The sequence below is a fragment of the Lonchura striata genome, chromosome 4, assembly GCF_050655825.1.
Source record: "Lonchura striata isolate lonStrDom1 chromosome 4, ASM5065582v1, whole genome shotgun sequence".
Classification (NCBI taxonomy): Eukaryota; Metazoa; Chordata; class Aves; order Passeriformes; family Estrildidae; genus Lonchura; species Lonchura striata.
In genome coordinates, this window is record NC_140706.1 from 18550994 (window position 1) to 18566226 (window position 15233).

At 41.3% G+C, this 15233-nt stretch overlaps 1 protein-coding gene across 3 annotated transcripts in view; it reads left to right on the plus strand.

The window, feature by feature from the left end:
* SLC34A2 (solute carrier family 34 member 2) overlaps positions 1-15233 on the plus strand; it is a 30352-nt gene extending 15119 nt beyond the window's left edge. For 2 of the 3 annotated variants that reach the window (XM_085577749.1, XM_085577748.1), the window contains exons 3-14: positions 3152-3266; positions 3370-3507; positions 3982-4110; positions 4993-5136; positions 5795-5906; positions 7001-7196; positions 7906-8001; positions 10347-10467; positions 11185-11352; positions 12708-12824; positions 12906-13030; positions 14345-15062. In XM_085577749.1, coding sequence (XP_085433875.1) covers positions 3161-3266; positions 3370-3507; positions 3982-4110; positions 4993-5136; positions 5795-5906; positions 7001-7196; positions 7906-8001; positions 10347-10467; positions 11185-11352; positions 12708-12824; positions 12906-13030; positions 14345-14920 — 2028 coding nt within the window. In that variant the 5' untranslated portion in view covers positions 3152-3160 and the 3' untranslated portion in view covers positions 14921-15062. Of the gene's footprint in view, positions 1-3151; positions 3267-3369; positions 3508-3981; positions 4111-4992; positions 5137-5794; positions 5907-7000; positions 7197-7905; positions 8002-10346; positions 10468-11184; positions 11353-12707; positions 12825-12905; positions 13031-14344 lie in introns of all 3 variants that reach the window. The other variant, XM_021554331.3, reaches the window with a different exon arrangement.

Sequence of the window (15233 nt, forward strand, 5' to 3'; positions counted from 1 at the left end):
GTTTCAGTACTGCTCCCAACAGGTGGATATCCAAAGCACCAATGCGTGTCCTGACGTGAGCTCCATGACTTCAGCCTGGGTGCAGGCACCCTGCCTGGTGGCCTGCCAGCCAAGGCAGGAGCCAGATGCACGGCACTGAGACACCTGGGCTGGCACGGGGGTGGGCAGAGCTCATCGCTCCAGCACCTCATCCAGCAATTGTGGCTCTCCTGCCTTTGGACCTGGACCGGTGCATCCAGCTGAGCACAGCAGGTTGTTGCAGTGTGCGTTGTCATTGGCCTGTTCTCTAATATGTTCCTTTGCATGTAGTTGTCTTTGTGCTCAAAAGTAAACCACTATTAGGGTTTTCATTGTCACTGACATCTTGTGTCAGCAATGTTGGTCTTTTCTACCACACCTGACGTCAGCCTTTCCAAAGGCAAGTGTGAGCAGCCAGGGAGCGATGAAGTCACTTTGCCACGCTGCTGCTCTGCTCCTCCACAGCACACAGATTGTCTTCTGAGTATTTTCTCAAGGTGTTAATGTCTGTGTCTGGGACAAGGAAAAATTCTTTAAAGGGAAAACTATAGAATGTAGATTATCTTTGTAGCACAGTGATTAATTAACAGTAAGTAGCTGTGGCTAGGACTCCAGCAGAGAGTATCAGGTGTCTCTCCACTATCTTCTCAGCTGTTTCTCTTAACAAGAGCTGGGATCTGAGAAAGCTGACAACTGTGGGAGGACTTCAAGGGTATAGGTGGTTCTGCTAGCATCAGTCATTGATACCACTCACAGTAATGTCTCTGCAAACTCAAATGCTCAAGGCAAATGCTGTAAAGGTCTCCAGTATTCAAGTCTATCTTCTCAAATCAGAGGTTGGCGAGGGCTCATATGAATGACTTTAAATACATACCTATAAAAGACTTCCTCTACAGGGATGATTAACTCTCATTCTATTATGTTTCATCACATAAAGCAAAAACAATAATAATACATGACGTACCTGTGGGATCCTGAGCACCTCAGCAATATGGGAGATGCTTATTATGGAAAAATGCTCTGCTGAATTCTTGTTTGGAGAGACTTTATTTAGGAGACGAAGAGGCTGTTTGTCTGCTGAAGTTTTCAAGCTCCAGTTTCTCCACTGAATGCATCAGCTCAGTTTCCATACAGTAATAATGCAGGCTGAATCCTTCATTTCCATACTAAGTGTAACAGAAGAGCTGTAGTGCTGATGGCATCTTTCAGGACGGTGGTGTTCAGCATATTCAGTGTCTCCATGGTTGGAATAAGTTGCAGCTTCACATCTGACTTTCCAATATATTTTCATGATTACATTTCACTTAAGACTCTCTTGTGCAGAGCAGTTATTTTTTTAATACCTCTTTAAATGCTGAACATATATAAATGAAACTTGTTTAACAAGATGGAGGTGTTTTTGCCTGGGTGGGGCTGGAGGTTGTTTTGGCATGGATGGAAATGCAAGAATTTGCTCCAAGCAAATGGGAATCCTTGTTGAAACAAGCAAGAATGACTTTCTTTCATCTGTTTGATGATCTTTGTGTATCTTGGGAGCTGCTCTGGGTCTTACATCACAGATAAAGAATGTGAAGCGTGTTGTTTTTGCTAATGGAACTGTAGAATAACTTTTCCTGGTAATGTGGAAGAGGAGATACTCTTTCCTTTGTGGAGTGCCAGAAAACAATACTCACCTGTGTTGCAGTAAGACACAAGTGATTTTGTCTGTGACTTTTCCTTCCCAGCAGCAGGAGGAGGATGTGTGGCTTACTGATGTGGGCAGAGACAAAACGTTTTCACCATCAGCTACATAAAGGATTATGATTAAATGAATGACTAATTATACTCCCTTAGAGTGACTGCTAGCTGCCGGTGAACCTTGTTTACGGGAGCACGAAACCAGCTCTGACTTTTGGAGGCTGGGCACAGGGGCTCTGTGTATGAGGAGCATTGGAGGCAAATTTTCTGATCAGTGTTTCAGCCATGTGGGTGCCAGATGTGCTGGTCATGGGGCAGCTCTGACTGCAGCTCTGACTGACTTGTGTGGCAGAGAGGGTGGAAGAGACAGACCTGAAGGTGAGGCTTTCCTGGACAGGGTTCACTTCTCCCATCCTTTCCACGGAGTTTTTGGATATGTTGGCTGATGTCATCAAGTCTGTAAAGGCAGAAGCATTGTGGTACATAGTCATTTCCCTCCCCTTTCATGTCTCTCCCTCTGGCTTCCAATATTGGTGAAGTAAATAGGGAAGACTCTTCCAGGCTTGGCTTCTTCTTGTGCCTGAACTGGGTCTGTCATGCATGCTTGTGCCCATGCTGGCAGGATTTGGACATGTGATGTCTTACCTTTTAAGTTATCATTCATTAATAAAACAGTGCACATCAAATGTGCCCAGAAAGGGGTCAGGAAGGAAGAGAGAGAGCCTATGTGAGATGGGTGAGCTGGTCCTTGCTGCTACCAGCTCAGCTTCATTTGCAGCATCAGCTGTGAGGTACAGACCTGCAAATGGCCACTGCTCTCTAACTGCCCTCCTCTCTGGGCACTCAGCAAGCTCCAAACCCTGGGCTCTTCTTCCACCTTGTCCAGGATTCTCCTCTTCATGTTTCCATGGGAATTAACCGATAAAGGCGACAAGGCATTGTGTTTAACAGTCATGACCCAAACTAAGCAGTTATTTAGGGAAGAATTTTTTACTAAAACTTTTCTGTATATTGAATTACCAGATAAAGGTCTGTGTATTGAATTACCAGGAAGTTGCTTAAATCCAGAAGGTGGAAGAAAGTAAAAAAATCTCTGACTTCATGTTGAAAGGAATTAAAATTAATTAAAGACAAGAAATGCCTACCTTTTGGAAATCAAAGGAATCTTTGCTTTCATGACAGTTAAAAGTGCATGAAAATAGAGATGTGAGACAGAAATAATTTTTTAATTATGTGCACAAATAAATAAACTGTGATTTAAAAAATAATTGAGAAATCAATTTTCCAAATAGAGGAATAACTCATGAAGTTTAGTAAAAATTTGTGTTCAAGGGAAAATTGCTTATATTTAATTTTCATCTCCTTTGCTCTTTATCCTTATCATATTTCTCACATACAGTCTTGTAAGGTGAATATTTTGACTGCACTTATATTTCAATCAACACTACTTTGTTAGTCACAGATCATGGCTCCCTGGCCAGAGGTAGAAAAGCCTGAAACCAATAACTATATTGGGGACTCTTCCAAGCAAAACCAGAACATGGCTGGGAAAGAAGGAGAAAATCACAAAGGTAATGTGCTCATTCTGAGTTATAAAAATATATATAGGATTTGGGGATCCTTGGAGAAGATGGAAAGTAATGAAACAAAATTTTAAATGTTCTATTTCATCAGGCAACGTGGCCTCACTTGGAAATAAAGGGGAAATTCAACCTGCATTTTCCACAGTAGCTTTGATAGATGAGACAAGGCCAGAAGAAGAAGACCCATGGGCTTTGCCAGAACTGCAGGACACTGGGGTCAAGTGGTCAGGTAGCCATTTCTCTGTAAATAAGTTACCTACATTGTTTTCCTATCACTTGTCTCATATTCTTCAAGAGTTAATGGGTGTATTATATTCAGTCAGCTAAGAAAAATCCTGAAATTATGTTTCTTACCCTCCTTAAAACACAAGAAGATATATGTAAAACAGTCCAGCACTAATACAGTTTTATATCCAGGCAGCTGCTGGTCTTTTTTTACTCAGTAGGATGACTATAAAACCAAGGGTCAATGTCAGATTTCATAAAGCTTTTGGCACATACCAAAAGGCTTTTTTTGTGGTAAAAGTAGGTAAACAAAATACCTGCTGCTGCAGTTAAAATGTGATTAAGGACATTCTTTTAGGTTTAATCATACACTGGAGCCATGTCACCATCTTTGTCTCCACTGTCTCTGCTTGTGCACTAGAGGATTCCAGAACAAAATTGAAATTATTCTTTTATACATAATATATTTGTTTTGCAGAACTGGATAGAAAAGGAAAAATCATTCGTGTACTCTATGGGATAGGGAAGTTCATTATGCTACTTGGATTACTCTACATGTTCGTGTGTTCTCTGGATGTACTGAGCTCTGCTTTTCAACTGGTAGGAGGTAAAACATCTAAAATATCAAGAATAAATTAATAAGGCAGTAAATTTTGACTGAGACACTTAATTACAACTACCACTCTTCAAGAACATTCTTTGTATATGATGAGACATAGATTCAGAAAGAAGTAGCTCTGTCTGAACACTGACCTTTGTTTGAAAGGGTCTTTTTGTCTCAAATTCCAAAGAGCTGTTGATGTAGGGGCTATTGGCCCCAATTTCCCAGTAGCTTCCCATTAATTTAGTGACAGTTTAAAAAAAATACAGCAGTGCATTAATCTGTCCCTTGTAAAAGACATTTCAACACGGTGAAATACAAAAATTGTGCTCTTGACCAAAGCATCTAACACTGAAATGTCCCCCAAATCCTTCAAAGATGAAAACTATTGAAATGTATTTTTAACATTTACCTTGAAATGTTGAGTTCAGGTGATGGACTCAGGAGTGGTTTTCAGAGAAACATGTGCACTTCTGTGGAAGTATTTTGCAAACAGAGAAAGGTACAGAAACAGAATTAATAGCATTTTAATAGAATTATTAAAAACATTTCCCTTAATTCAGTATCCAAAAATACCAAGTAATAATATTTAAATCAAGATATGTGTGGTTTTTTGTCCTACTGCTGATGGCTGTGGCATTATATGCTTCTCTGGAGAGTTCAGCAGGGTTTATAGTCACTGAAATGAGAGAATAGAAAATATTTTTTAAAAACTGAGTAGATGAGAGTCCAGGATATGAATCTGGATCCCTGGGCTACATTGTACTTTTTTGGGATAGCAAATATGGTTATATATGTATCAATTAAATGGCTGACTTAAGCACTCTGATAATTTCTATGGACTTTACCTTGTACTTCCCTGATTCTGAGAATATGGTTGTTTTATAGGTAAAGCAGCAGGGGACATATTTAAAGATGATTCAGTGCTCTCAAATCCTGTTGCGGGACTGGTGATTGGAGTTCTGGTGACTGTCATGGTCCAGAGTTCCAGCACTTCTTCATCCATTATAGTCAGCATGGTATCCTCCACATGTAAGTCTGCTTACAGCATCTTCCTAGAGATCCCTCATAAACCTTGTCTCAGGTGCAAACATTTCCACTTGTGTTCAAATTGTAGAAGCTTTGGGTAAAAGAATAGAGACTAGGAAAATTTTCCACAGCCATTTCCCTGATATAAAATCAAATTTTAAAAAGGAATCATAACAGTATTAATATTAGTAGTAGCAATAGTAGTAGTAGTACTAGTAATAATAATAAAATCACAACTGCAATGAAAATCATTGGAAGCCTTGGCACCAAATGACTTAATTTTGGAATTATCTGCATAATTTCCTCATGTTAGGCAGTTACTGAAATTCATTGTTTCTCTAACTGCCTAACAGTTCTGTAACATCATTTCAAAATTCTGCAGTAAGCAGGCAAATACCTGGGAAAGAAAAGACTTTAATCTGGCCCTCTAACATTTGATGAAAATGGTTAACCATGGGCCATAGTGGGGATCATGGGACTATGGGTGTGCCATGTTCCCAGGGGTCTTGACTAAAGCCAACCTGTTTGTATTGGAGCACCTCATCACACTGACATCAAGGGAATTCAGGGTTTCACTGAGAGTAATAGAAATTTTCATTGAAGCATAGAGCTTGCTGATAATCTGACTTTTTCATTCAGTGTTTCCTTTCCTGTTTTCTAGTGCTGACTGTTAGAGCAGCTATTCCTATCATCATGGGAGCAAACATTGGCACCTCAGTTACAAACACAATTGTGGCACTTATGCAAGCTGGGGACAGGAATGAATTTAGAAGGTATTGTACTTAACTTCTAGATCTGGAAAATTGTTTCTTTCATTTTTGTAGATCTTCTTCTATATTCCCTACCACAGCCATTCAACCTTTCTAGGTAGGAAAGTCACAAGCATGGCAAAGGTATAATGCTGCCTACATGTATGGCTTTATATGTTTGAAGAAAAACGTATCACATTCCTTTAAAAGTTTTTGGGATTGTAATAATTCACCATTTTTAACAATCTTGCACAAGGATAAATTTTCAAGCACTCCCACTGCACCATCTACCTGTTACTATGTGCTGGTTATGGGTGGGCTGTACAAGAAATTAATATTACATAAGTTTGGCCTGGTTTTCTTAAAAGAGATTTCAATGTTGAAGACTTCTTAAATCTGCACAAAGCCAAAGCTGGTAACTGTAGAGAAATTAATTGTTCTGGCTGTCAGATACATACAGAGACAACTTTTAGACTGAGACGTGACATAGACACTGAGAGAGCTCATGGAGCACTTGGAGGCTTCCTGGAGATGGGCAGTAAACTTGGGAGTGATCGGAGACTTTGGTACCTTTGTGTCATTTATGGTGCACTGGGCATATTGAAACACTCTTGGCCAAAGCCTCTGAGGGAAGAGCTGTGGCTCCTCAGGCTTTGGAGGAGAAGACGGAAGGGAGCTACACACCAGCAGTTTGCAGAAACATGTGGGAGACCTGCAGAGCCCTCTTGCCCCAGGAGTCAGGGAGAACAGGTCCCACAGGCAATGACTGGTTGAGGATTAAAAATGTACTAAAAACAGGTGGGAGGCAAAACAAATACAGGCTGTACAGCCACTTCTTTCTTCCAAAAAAAATACTCTTGGCAGCCTCATGTTAAGTATCACTTTTGTCTTTTCTAGTTTTTCTTGTTTTACTCACCTGTCTGGCTCTTTAATTTGTCAACAGTGTGGAGCCAACCTAGCACTCTATAACAAAGTAGCTATTGCATTTGACCCCAGAAATTAAATGATTCCCACCTTGAAATGCCCTTCATCTCTACTTTTATGATTTCATATCTAATTGATGTTATACACATTTTGTTTAATTAAAAGCAGCTCTGTTTTTTAATTTTTTCTTGCAGGGCCTTTGCTGGGGCAACAATCCATGATTTCTTTAACTGGCTAGCTGTGTTTGCATTGTTACCCATTGAAGTCATTACTGGCTATCTCTACCATCTCACCAATGTTATAGTTGAATCCTTTCATCTTGAAAGTGGTGAGGATGCTCCAGAGCTACTAAAAGTTATCACAGACCCCTTTACAAAGCTCATCATTGAGGTAAGCTCTTTCTCACTTCAAGGAAGCTGCTTACCTGGTTCAGTCACAACTAATCAAAATGTTCTGAGTATGAGAAGGCTTCCCACTCCTATCTTTGTGTCCTTGGAGCAAAGTTCACTAGCAGATGAATTCTTCTCTTTATTCACATTTCATAAAGCCCCAGCTCTATGTTTCCAGTTTCTATTTCCCCCACATTTCACCATATCAATGGCAGACCTAGCTAGGAGGACGGGGAAGGCAGGTGAGGACAAATACAGCCATGTGGGATGGATGGGAAGGCAGCCTGTTGCCTGGACACTGGCAGATAGCACTAGCTGAGATAACCTACCCCAGCCAGAGGATCAGCATAGGACCTGATGATGACACTGAAATGATGGGACATAGTCATGTGCATCTAGAAGCCAGGGGGATGCACACAGCTCCTGAAGTGACAGTAAATACAGTCAGGGAATTGTGTCAGAGCAGCTGATTAAACAGAAAGGGTGAGATGAGGCAGTGGATGATGTGGGGAGAATAAGACAAAGCATTTGTTCAAGTTGTACCTTTTTTTCTGGGAGTAACCCCCTTCCTACCTGCTGGGCAGGAGTTCCAGCATTAGAGTCATGCAGATTTTATATGATTGAGCTTCTGAAGGCAGTTATTTGAGTAGAGCTGTGATACAAGCTGGAAATAAAGCATTTTTAAAATTCTTTTTATTCTTCTTTTTAAGCTTGATAAATCAGTAATAAATGCAATTGCCACTAATGATGAATCAGCAAAAAACAAAAGCCTGGTAAAGATCTGGTGTGTCACTGAAACAAATGTGGTGAGTATCATGTTAAATTAATTGTCAGGTACCTCAGGAAATATATTACTGATCTGTGGCTGACAGTCCTTATCATAGGATTGCGAAATTAGATTTTTTAATGAGGGTGGGGTTTTTATCAGCAGAAAAAGAATGAAAAAAATTTAATGCAGTATTTGCTCCTCTTAAACCAAGTATGGTCACCAGTGGTGGCCTTGACCTGGCTGCTTTAAGTATTGTGCAGGCCCTCTTGCCTATCAGAACTTGTGGATTGGCACCAAGTGTTTTACTCCTTTCAAACCCAAATGCTTTTAAACTCTGATAGTCCTACCAACTCCCTGAAAGTGGAAAAAGTCTGCAACATAGGCCAGAGATCCAACCACTGTTTATCTACTGATCTAATCAGCTTTAGCTTTACCTGTTGGGGTGATCTGGTGGCAGCTGGCTATTTGCAGCTTTCTTGGAAAACTGCCCTTGGAGAAAGCCTCTGTAGGGCTGTGTCCTGTTCCTCTTCACCCAAGCAGCCCTGCAGCTTGGAGGAATCCTTTACCCAGACCAACACCAATGAGTATTTTGGTAAGCGATGGAGCTGAGTGTTCGGTTTGCATTGTTCAGCTAACTAGCAATTACAGCATTAAATATCCTTTGATTCTCTAATTAGAGTGTTCTACCTGTTGGCATGTACAGAAAAGTAATTCCTAAAGTCCTGAGGCAGAAGATACTTAAGGCCAGGCAGTGGAGGTTGAAATGAAGTGCTCAGCTCCTATTGAATGACAGTCTGGCTGGCCAGAGAAACGCTACCTCTGGAGATGGTGCGGGAGCACAGCTGCTCTCCTGAGCCCTGCTCGGGTTGCCCGCAGGCTGTGAGCCGAGCCGGGCTGTGTGCCCGGCTGTGAGCCCGGCTGTGAGCCGAGCCGGGCTGTGAGCCCGGCTGTGTGCCCGGCTGTGAGCCCGGCTGTGAGCCCGGCTGTGAGCCCCGGCTGTGAGCCCCAGCTGGCACAGCCGAACCTCAGCTGGAGAGCCCCGAGCCCTACACGAGACAAGAAACTGCACAGAAAGCGCAGCCTGAGGGAAATGGTTATTTCTAGACACACACATTTTCTGTGTTGCCTGTATTTTGGCTGTGTACCTGCTGCTCAAGCTTACAGTCAAATTACAAAAACTTGTGAAACCCTCAGAATTTTGACTTCGACTTGGTGGGGAAAAAGGAAAAATAATTTAAATTACGTGCATTCCAACTAGGTTAAACTGATTTCTAGCAAAATTATTAAACAGACTCATGGCAAGGATAAATACATGAAGACCCCCTATGTTTAAACAAGACTGTTGTGTTGTAAAGGTTTACAGGATGGAATGCCTGGAGCCCAGGTGCTCCCTGGAGATGTGGGGCACTAGATCCACTCCCAGTTTTGCCCACCTGCATCATCTAGAGAGAGGTACAAATGCAGGTATTAGTAAGCAGTACTCAGCAAAAAAAAAACAAAACAAAACAACCCTTTCCCCATTTCTGCAAAAGAAAATCACTCACACTCAAACACTTTGGAAAGATACCTCATGTTCAGGAGCATGGTTCAGAGTCCATTTGGCTGTTAGCTGCTCTTGTGTGGAAGTACAACTCAGTCAGCAAACTCTTCCTTAGTCTGCATAATGACTTATGGACCTGGTGTCAGAATGCAGTATGTTTGGCCTAGGAGGGCTTATAAGGAATGTTTATTGTGGTATACACAGAAACTCAGTAATTTAGTAATGCTAATCATAGTGCTTGTAATAAGCTCTTAGACAGCATTTGAACTTTGAAAACTAAAGTAGTAGCAGCACTTCTGTTTCTAGTGACATGGAAACTGAGGCACAGAAAATCAGCTCGAGCACTTTGTGCCCATCCAGCAAGAGAGGCTGCACTAGCATTGTAACATTCTGACTCACAGTCCTGCAGTACTTGTCAGACCAAGAACTGCGCTGAGATGACAGGAAAGAGGTTTTTCTTTCATCAAGGAAGCTGTGGCACTGGCTGGAAAAGGAATGCCACTGTCCTACAGCTGCAGGCAAACATGAACCTCACTCCACAAAAACTGTCATCAGTAGTTAATTTCCTTAGCTATTAGTGGATTGGTGCTTTGGTTATTACAATGTAGAAGATTTTGGGGATATTTTAATCTTTACATGTTGTACTGATTGAGTTGGGTAACAGCATAATCCTTTATTTTAAGAATGCCAGATATTACCATGTCATTAATATGGTGCCAGTTTACAATTTCTGACTTTTTAGCTGATGAATCTTGGTTGTTGTAAAATTTGGAAATTCTACATGAGCTCTTAATAAAGGATTGTAGATGACTGAACTATCTGCTTTGTCTGGCAACCTTTAGACACTGCAGAATGTCACAATTCCACCTTCCGAAAACTGCACATCTCCTGACTTTTGCTGGACTGAGGGAAATGTGACATGGACCCTCAAGAATATAACGGAAACAGACTATATCAGTAAATGTAAGTAGAAGAACTACTCCTCTGCTGATTTTCTACCAAAGTCTATAGCTTTCTAATGGTGCTAACAGACCACTTCTGAGGTGTATCCAGAAGCCCTTGCCTGTGTACAGACACATGGCACTGCTGCAGGTGCTCCTCAGGAGCCTGTGCTCAGCTGTAGCTGCACAGCTGGAGTTACAGCAGCATGGTGGTATCTGGCTGCAGGTGGATCTCTTTCCATGCTGCCTGATACCAGCAGCTGAGGTCCTCAGTATCATGTCACCCTCGATGTTCCGATGGCTTGGAGCTACGGTTACTTTGTGTAATGCTTGCTAGGATATCCCATCCCTATGCATGCCCTGCAGGACTTTCAACAGCCCTTCTCAGGCATGCAGCCACCTCTGGGAAAAGCTGACCCACCAAGCAGCTTGGAGCACCCCAAAATGTTCTCCTGCCTTTGTACTTCTCTCTCTTGCACATGATTGCCTAGTTCCTGCCTGCCCCATAGGGGTGCCCACTGTGGATTTTATAACATGTCTGTAGAAGCACCTCTCCTGCCTCCCTCAGACATGGCTTTTGTGGAAGAGGGAAGGTGGCATTTTCCTTCTTCGCATCAACCCCTCAAGTTGTGCTTGCTTTGGTCCAATTTCCTTAGGGGGGCAAATGAAAACCAGAGCTGGTCTTAGGATCACAGGGAAAAATTAGGGTAGGCTAATTCATTTTCCCTTTCTTTTTCAGGCAAACACATCTTTGTAAACTCAGATCTGCCGGATCTTGCCATCGGGCTCATCCTTCTGGCTTTGTCCCTGCTTGTTCTCTGCTCCTGTTTAATCATGATCGTTAAGCTATTAAACTCTGTGCTTAAAGGACAAGTGGCAAGTGTTATCAAGAAGACAATCAACACTGGTAACTATCTCCTTTTCCTGAGGATTATTTTTAAGAATGACAAGGACACTAAGCATGTTTATTGATGTATTTTGTTCTGGAAGACATTATAGACTATTTTAAAGAAAATACTATTGAATGAAAATCATGCACACTGCCCACCATTTTTTATCTCAAGCAATTTATTTTTCTTTAATTTAAAAATATATTAGTGAACAGCTTGATTGAGAAATGCAGCGGATTAACAGCACTGGAGACCAAAGTTCAGGCTCTGTTTCTAGATGTATAATCATTAGCTGTTAGAGATGTAGAGTTCTCATCCTCAAAAGATAGCACCAAAGTGCTGAGATTGTGATTGCCTGCTCTGGCACAGGGCCTGCATATTCCTTCTAAAGTAAGTTGAAAACTGTTTGTAGTAATTAATGATCTTATCCTGTTCTGCTGCCTAACCTGCTCTTCAGCAGGATAAGGCAGCCTTGAATAGTGGAGTTTTTCTATCTTTCCCTGTGTTGTCCAGCTGTTTTGTTCAGCCTGGATCCATTGAGTGCAAACGTTACAGGTTTTTTTCACCAGGCTGCTTTTCCTTCATATTCTCTTTAATGGAGAGATTAGAAGCTGTAGCAGAGAAAAGCAGTCCTGGCACATATCTCAGGCTGTGGTTGAAGTGAGGGTACAGAGAAGTACAGAAGGCAACAAGGTGGTCCCCAAGCTGTCTTCTGAGCAAAGAACACTGCCCAAATTAGAAACAAGGGGTAGAAAGTAAACAACTGACAGCTAGTGCTTATTAAATTTGGGATCTGCCTTGTGTTCCTCTGTGTCTTCCCAGGTGATTAAGTCCTCACTTCTCAGCTCTCTCCATAAATCTGCAGACAACAGGGGACATTTATGCCTAGTTTCTCTAATCAGTGTAATTAGCTGTTCTCTGCAAGAGTTAACAAGTGCATTTTTAGGAGATAATCTGCTTGGAATACTTAGAGCAAACAACTTGGTTCTCTCTCAGGATGGTCTTCAGAGCTTTCTGAAGATCTGATCCATGTAGTGGGTGCCTGGTTGCTGAAACCAAGGCTCTCAAAACACCCAGAAGGTTTTGTGTTGACCTCTGCAGAAGCACTTCTGGTACCTAATTGTATAACAACACACATGCTACCCTGGGTCAGGACAAATGTCTGGTATCCATCTCAAAGTGTATCCAGTGGTGCAAGGCTGTAGAAGGCACACAGCAAACAGGACAAATCAAATTAGTAGAACTGACCCCAAATTGTCATTTGAGACCCAATATGAAAACAATATATCTACTTAACAGCCTTCACTGCTGTGTTACTGTTACATAGATCACTCTGTTATGCTTACAGCAGTGTTCTTCCTCTGTTTTTTAGATTTTCCATTTCCTTTTACCTGGCTTGCTGGATACCTGGCTATGCTTGCAGGAGCTGGTATGACCTTTGTTGTCCAAAGCAGTTCTGTTTTCACATCTGCTATTACACCCCTTGTTGGTAAGTTGTAAATACTTTATCCCCATGTTTTATCTTCTCCATCATTCTGAAACCAACTCAGTCGTGTTTCTTTCCTCATAGGCATTGGTGTTATAAGCATTGAGCGCTCTTACCCCCTCACCTTGGGAGCCAACATTGGCACAACCACAACAGCTATACTTGCAGCTTTAGCAAGTCCTGGGAGTACATTAAAATATTCATTACAGGTCAGTATAAAACAATGTTTTCTTGACTTCATTTAGAAGTTGTAACTTTTCTGAAGAAAAATTACGAAAGTGGCTGTGATGCAAAAGTGCTGTTCATGGTGTGCCTGATTTTATGTGTGCTATTAATAACAATGCATTCACTTCAACTGCTAGAGCAAAAAGTTTGCATTAAAAATTCCCAGGATGTCAATTTATAGCTAATCTTGCTTTTATAAACTATCTTGATCTGCATTAATTGATTCAGAACTGAGACAGGGGATGCCACTTGACCCCTGAGCATAGGGTCTTTTCTGCTTGGAGTTCAGTGCCCGCATACTGAGAACCCTCTGAGGGTTATTGATTTCTGTAAGCTCTCTTCTCAGGATCCTAAGTCAGCTCATAAATTGTAGAGGGGCTCCTGTAACCTAAATGAAGGTTGCACAATCCTTAAGCTGGCAAGCTCTCTATCTACCTGATGTTGCAGTGAGCATCATGGCATCTCTTTTTCTCCTTGTAAATGTACTTTGACTGGGTTTTATTGAATTCCTTTTTGCCCTAAACTGTTTGAAAAATAGGAAGCCTAGCTTTAACCTCCCATTTTCCACCCAGTAAAGAACCTGGCAGCAAATAACATTTGAATGAATGCTTTACAATTAAGAGTGAAAAGATAATGACGTCTCCTTGGTGAATAGGATGAATGCCTTTACTAGCTAAAATAAATCAAGAAAATTACAGAAGTCATTTTATTGTCCTCAGGCAACAGATGTAATCATGAGAAGATGCTATCTTGATAAAGCTCAGATTTCATGATAACATACTGGTTTTATAATGCCCTTTATAAATAAACACCTGTACTTTCATATTGACTTTAGTCTGATAACAGTTACAAAATTAAAATAGGATAAGGTGAGCAGGGAATGTACTGTTTTGTTCAATACATGCTTATTCTATCTAAGTGACTCCTGTATGCTTTAGGAAGTCTGTGCCTTTTAATGCTAATTTTTGCTTAAAAATTTTTTAAAGTATGGGAATCAAAGGATTATAAAGACCCAAAGAAAATTTCCCCTTCCAGGAATCTCCTCAGCCCGATAAACTTATAGCTAATTTTTTTGTAAAATCTAAGTTTGTACCATTAAAAATTTCTCTGTAGCCTGTGTGCAATATCAAATTTACATTTCCCATGTTTTCATTGAAAATTTATGGATGCAGAACCCAATGGTTCCCACACCTTATTGACAACAATACTGTTTCCTGAGAGCTGGAATTAATGACGACGTGGGTAGGAATAATTAACAGTGTTTAATTAATGAGCTTCCCAAATGTTTTTGCTTTCAGATTGCCTTGTGCCACTTCTTCTTCAATGTCTCTGGGATTATTCTGTTTTATCCGATACCTTATACCCGCCTGCCAATCCGCATGAGCAAGACCTTGGGAAATATAACAGCCCAGTACAGATGGTTTGCTATATTTTATCTTCTCCTCTGTTTCTTTCTGTTGCCTTTGTTTGTATTTGCTCTGTCACTGGCAGGCTGGGCAGTCCTTTTGGGTGTTTGCCTTCCCCTGTTTGTTCTTTTTATTGCTGTGGTTGTAATTAATGTAATGCAGAAAAGGCGACCACATTCACTGCCTGAGAAGCTCCAAAACTGGGATTTCCTACCTGTCTGGATGCACTCCCTAGAGCCCTGGGACAATATACTTATGTCTTCACTTGCTTTTTGTGGGAAACACTGCTGTGGCTTCTGTAAGTGTTGCAAAGTCAATGCTGAACAGGAGGGTGCCAAAGACAAGCAGCTAAAAACTATGGAAGTTTATGAAAACACCATGGCAATGGCTGATGAAGAAAGAGGTGGAAGAAGGGCACCAGCTGTAGCTTGTGTTGACAAAACAGGCACAAACAACACAGCCTTATAGTATTGGATCCTTGCATATTAGCAGAGATACAGCACAGGACACCCAGACTCATCAAAACCGCCTTGGACCTTGCACTGAGGACAGAGTGAACATTTTGTTAGGTTCCTGAAGCCAGTGATATATCGCTCATCAAGGAAGGGAGTCAAACAAGCTTGACAGAGTCCCCAGAAAAATCTATGCTCAGTTGCAAAGCTAGTGATAGATATGCTCACAGAAGATCTGTGGCACCTTCCTCCAATGTCATTAGCAGCAAATAAAATAAATCCTGATATAGTCCCATGTAGAGAGGGATGAAATAAGTGGCAATCAATTC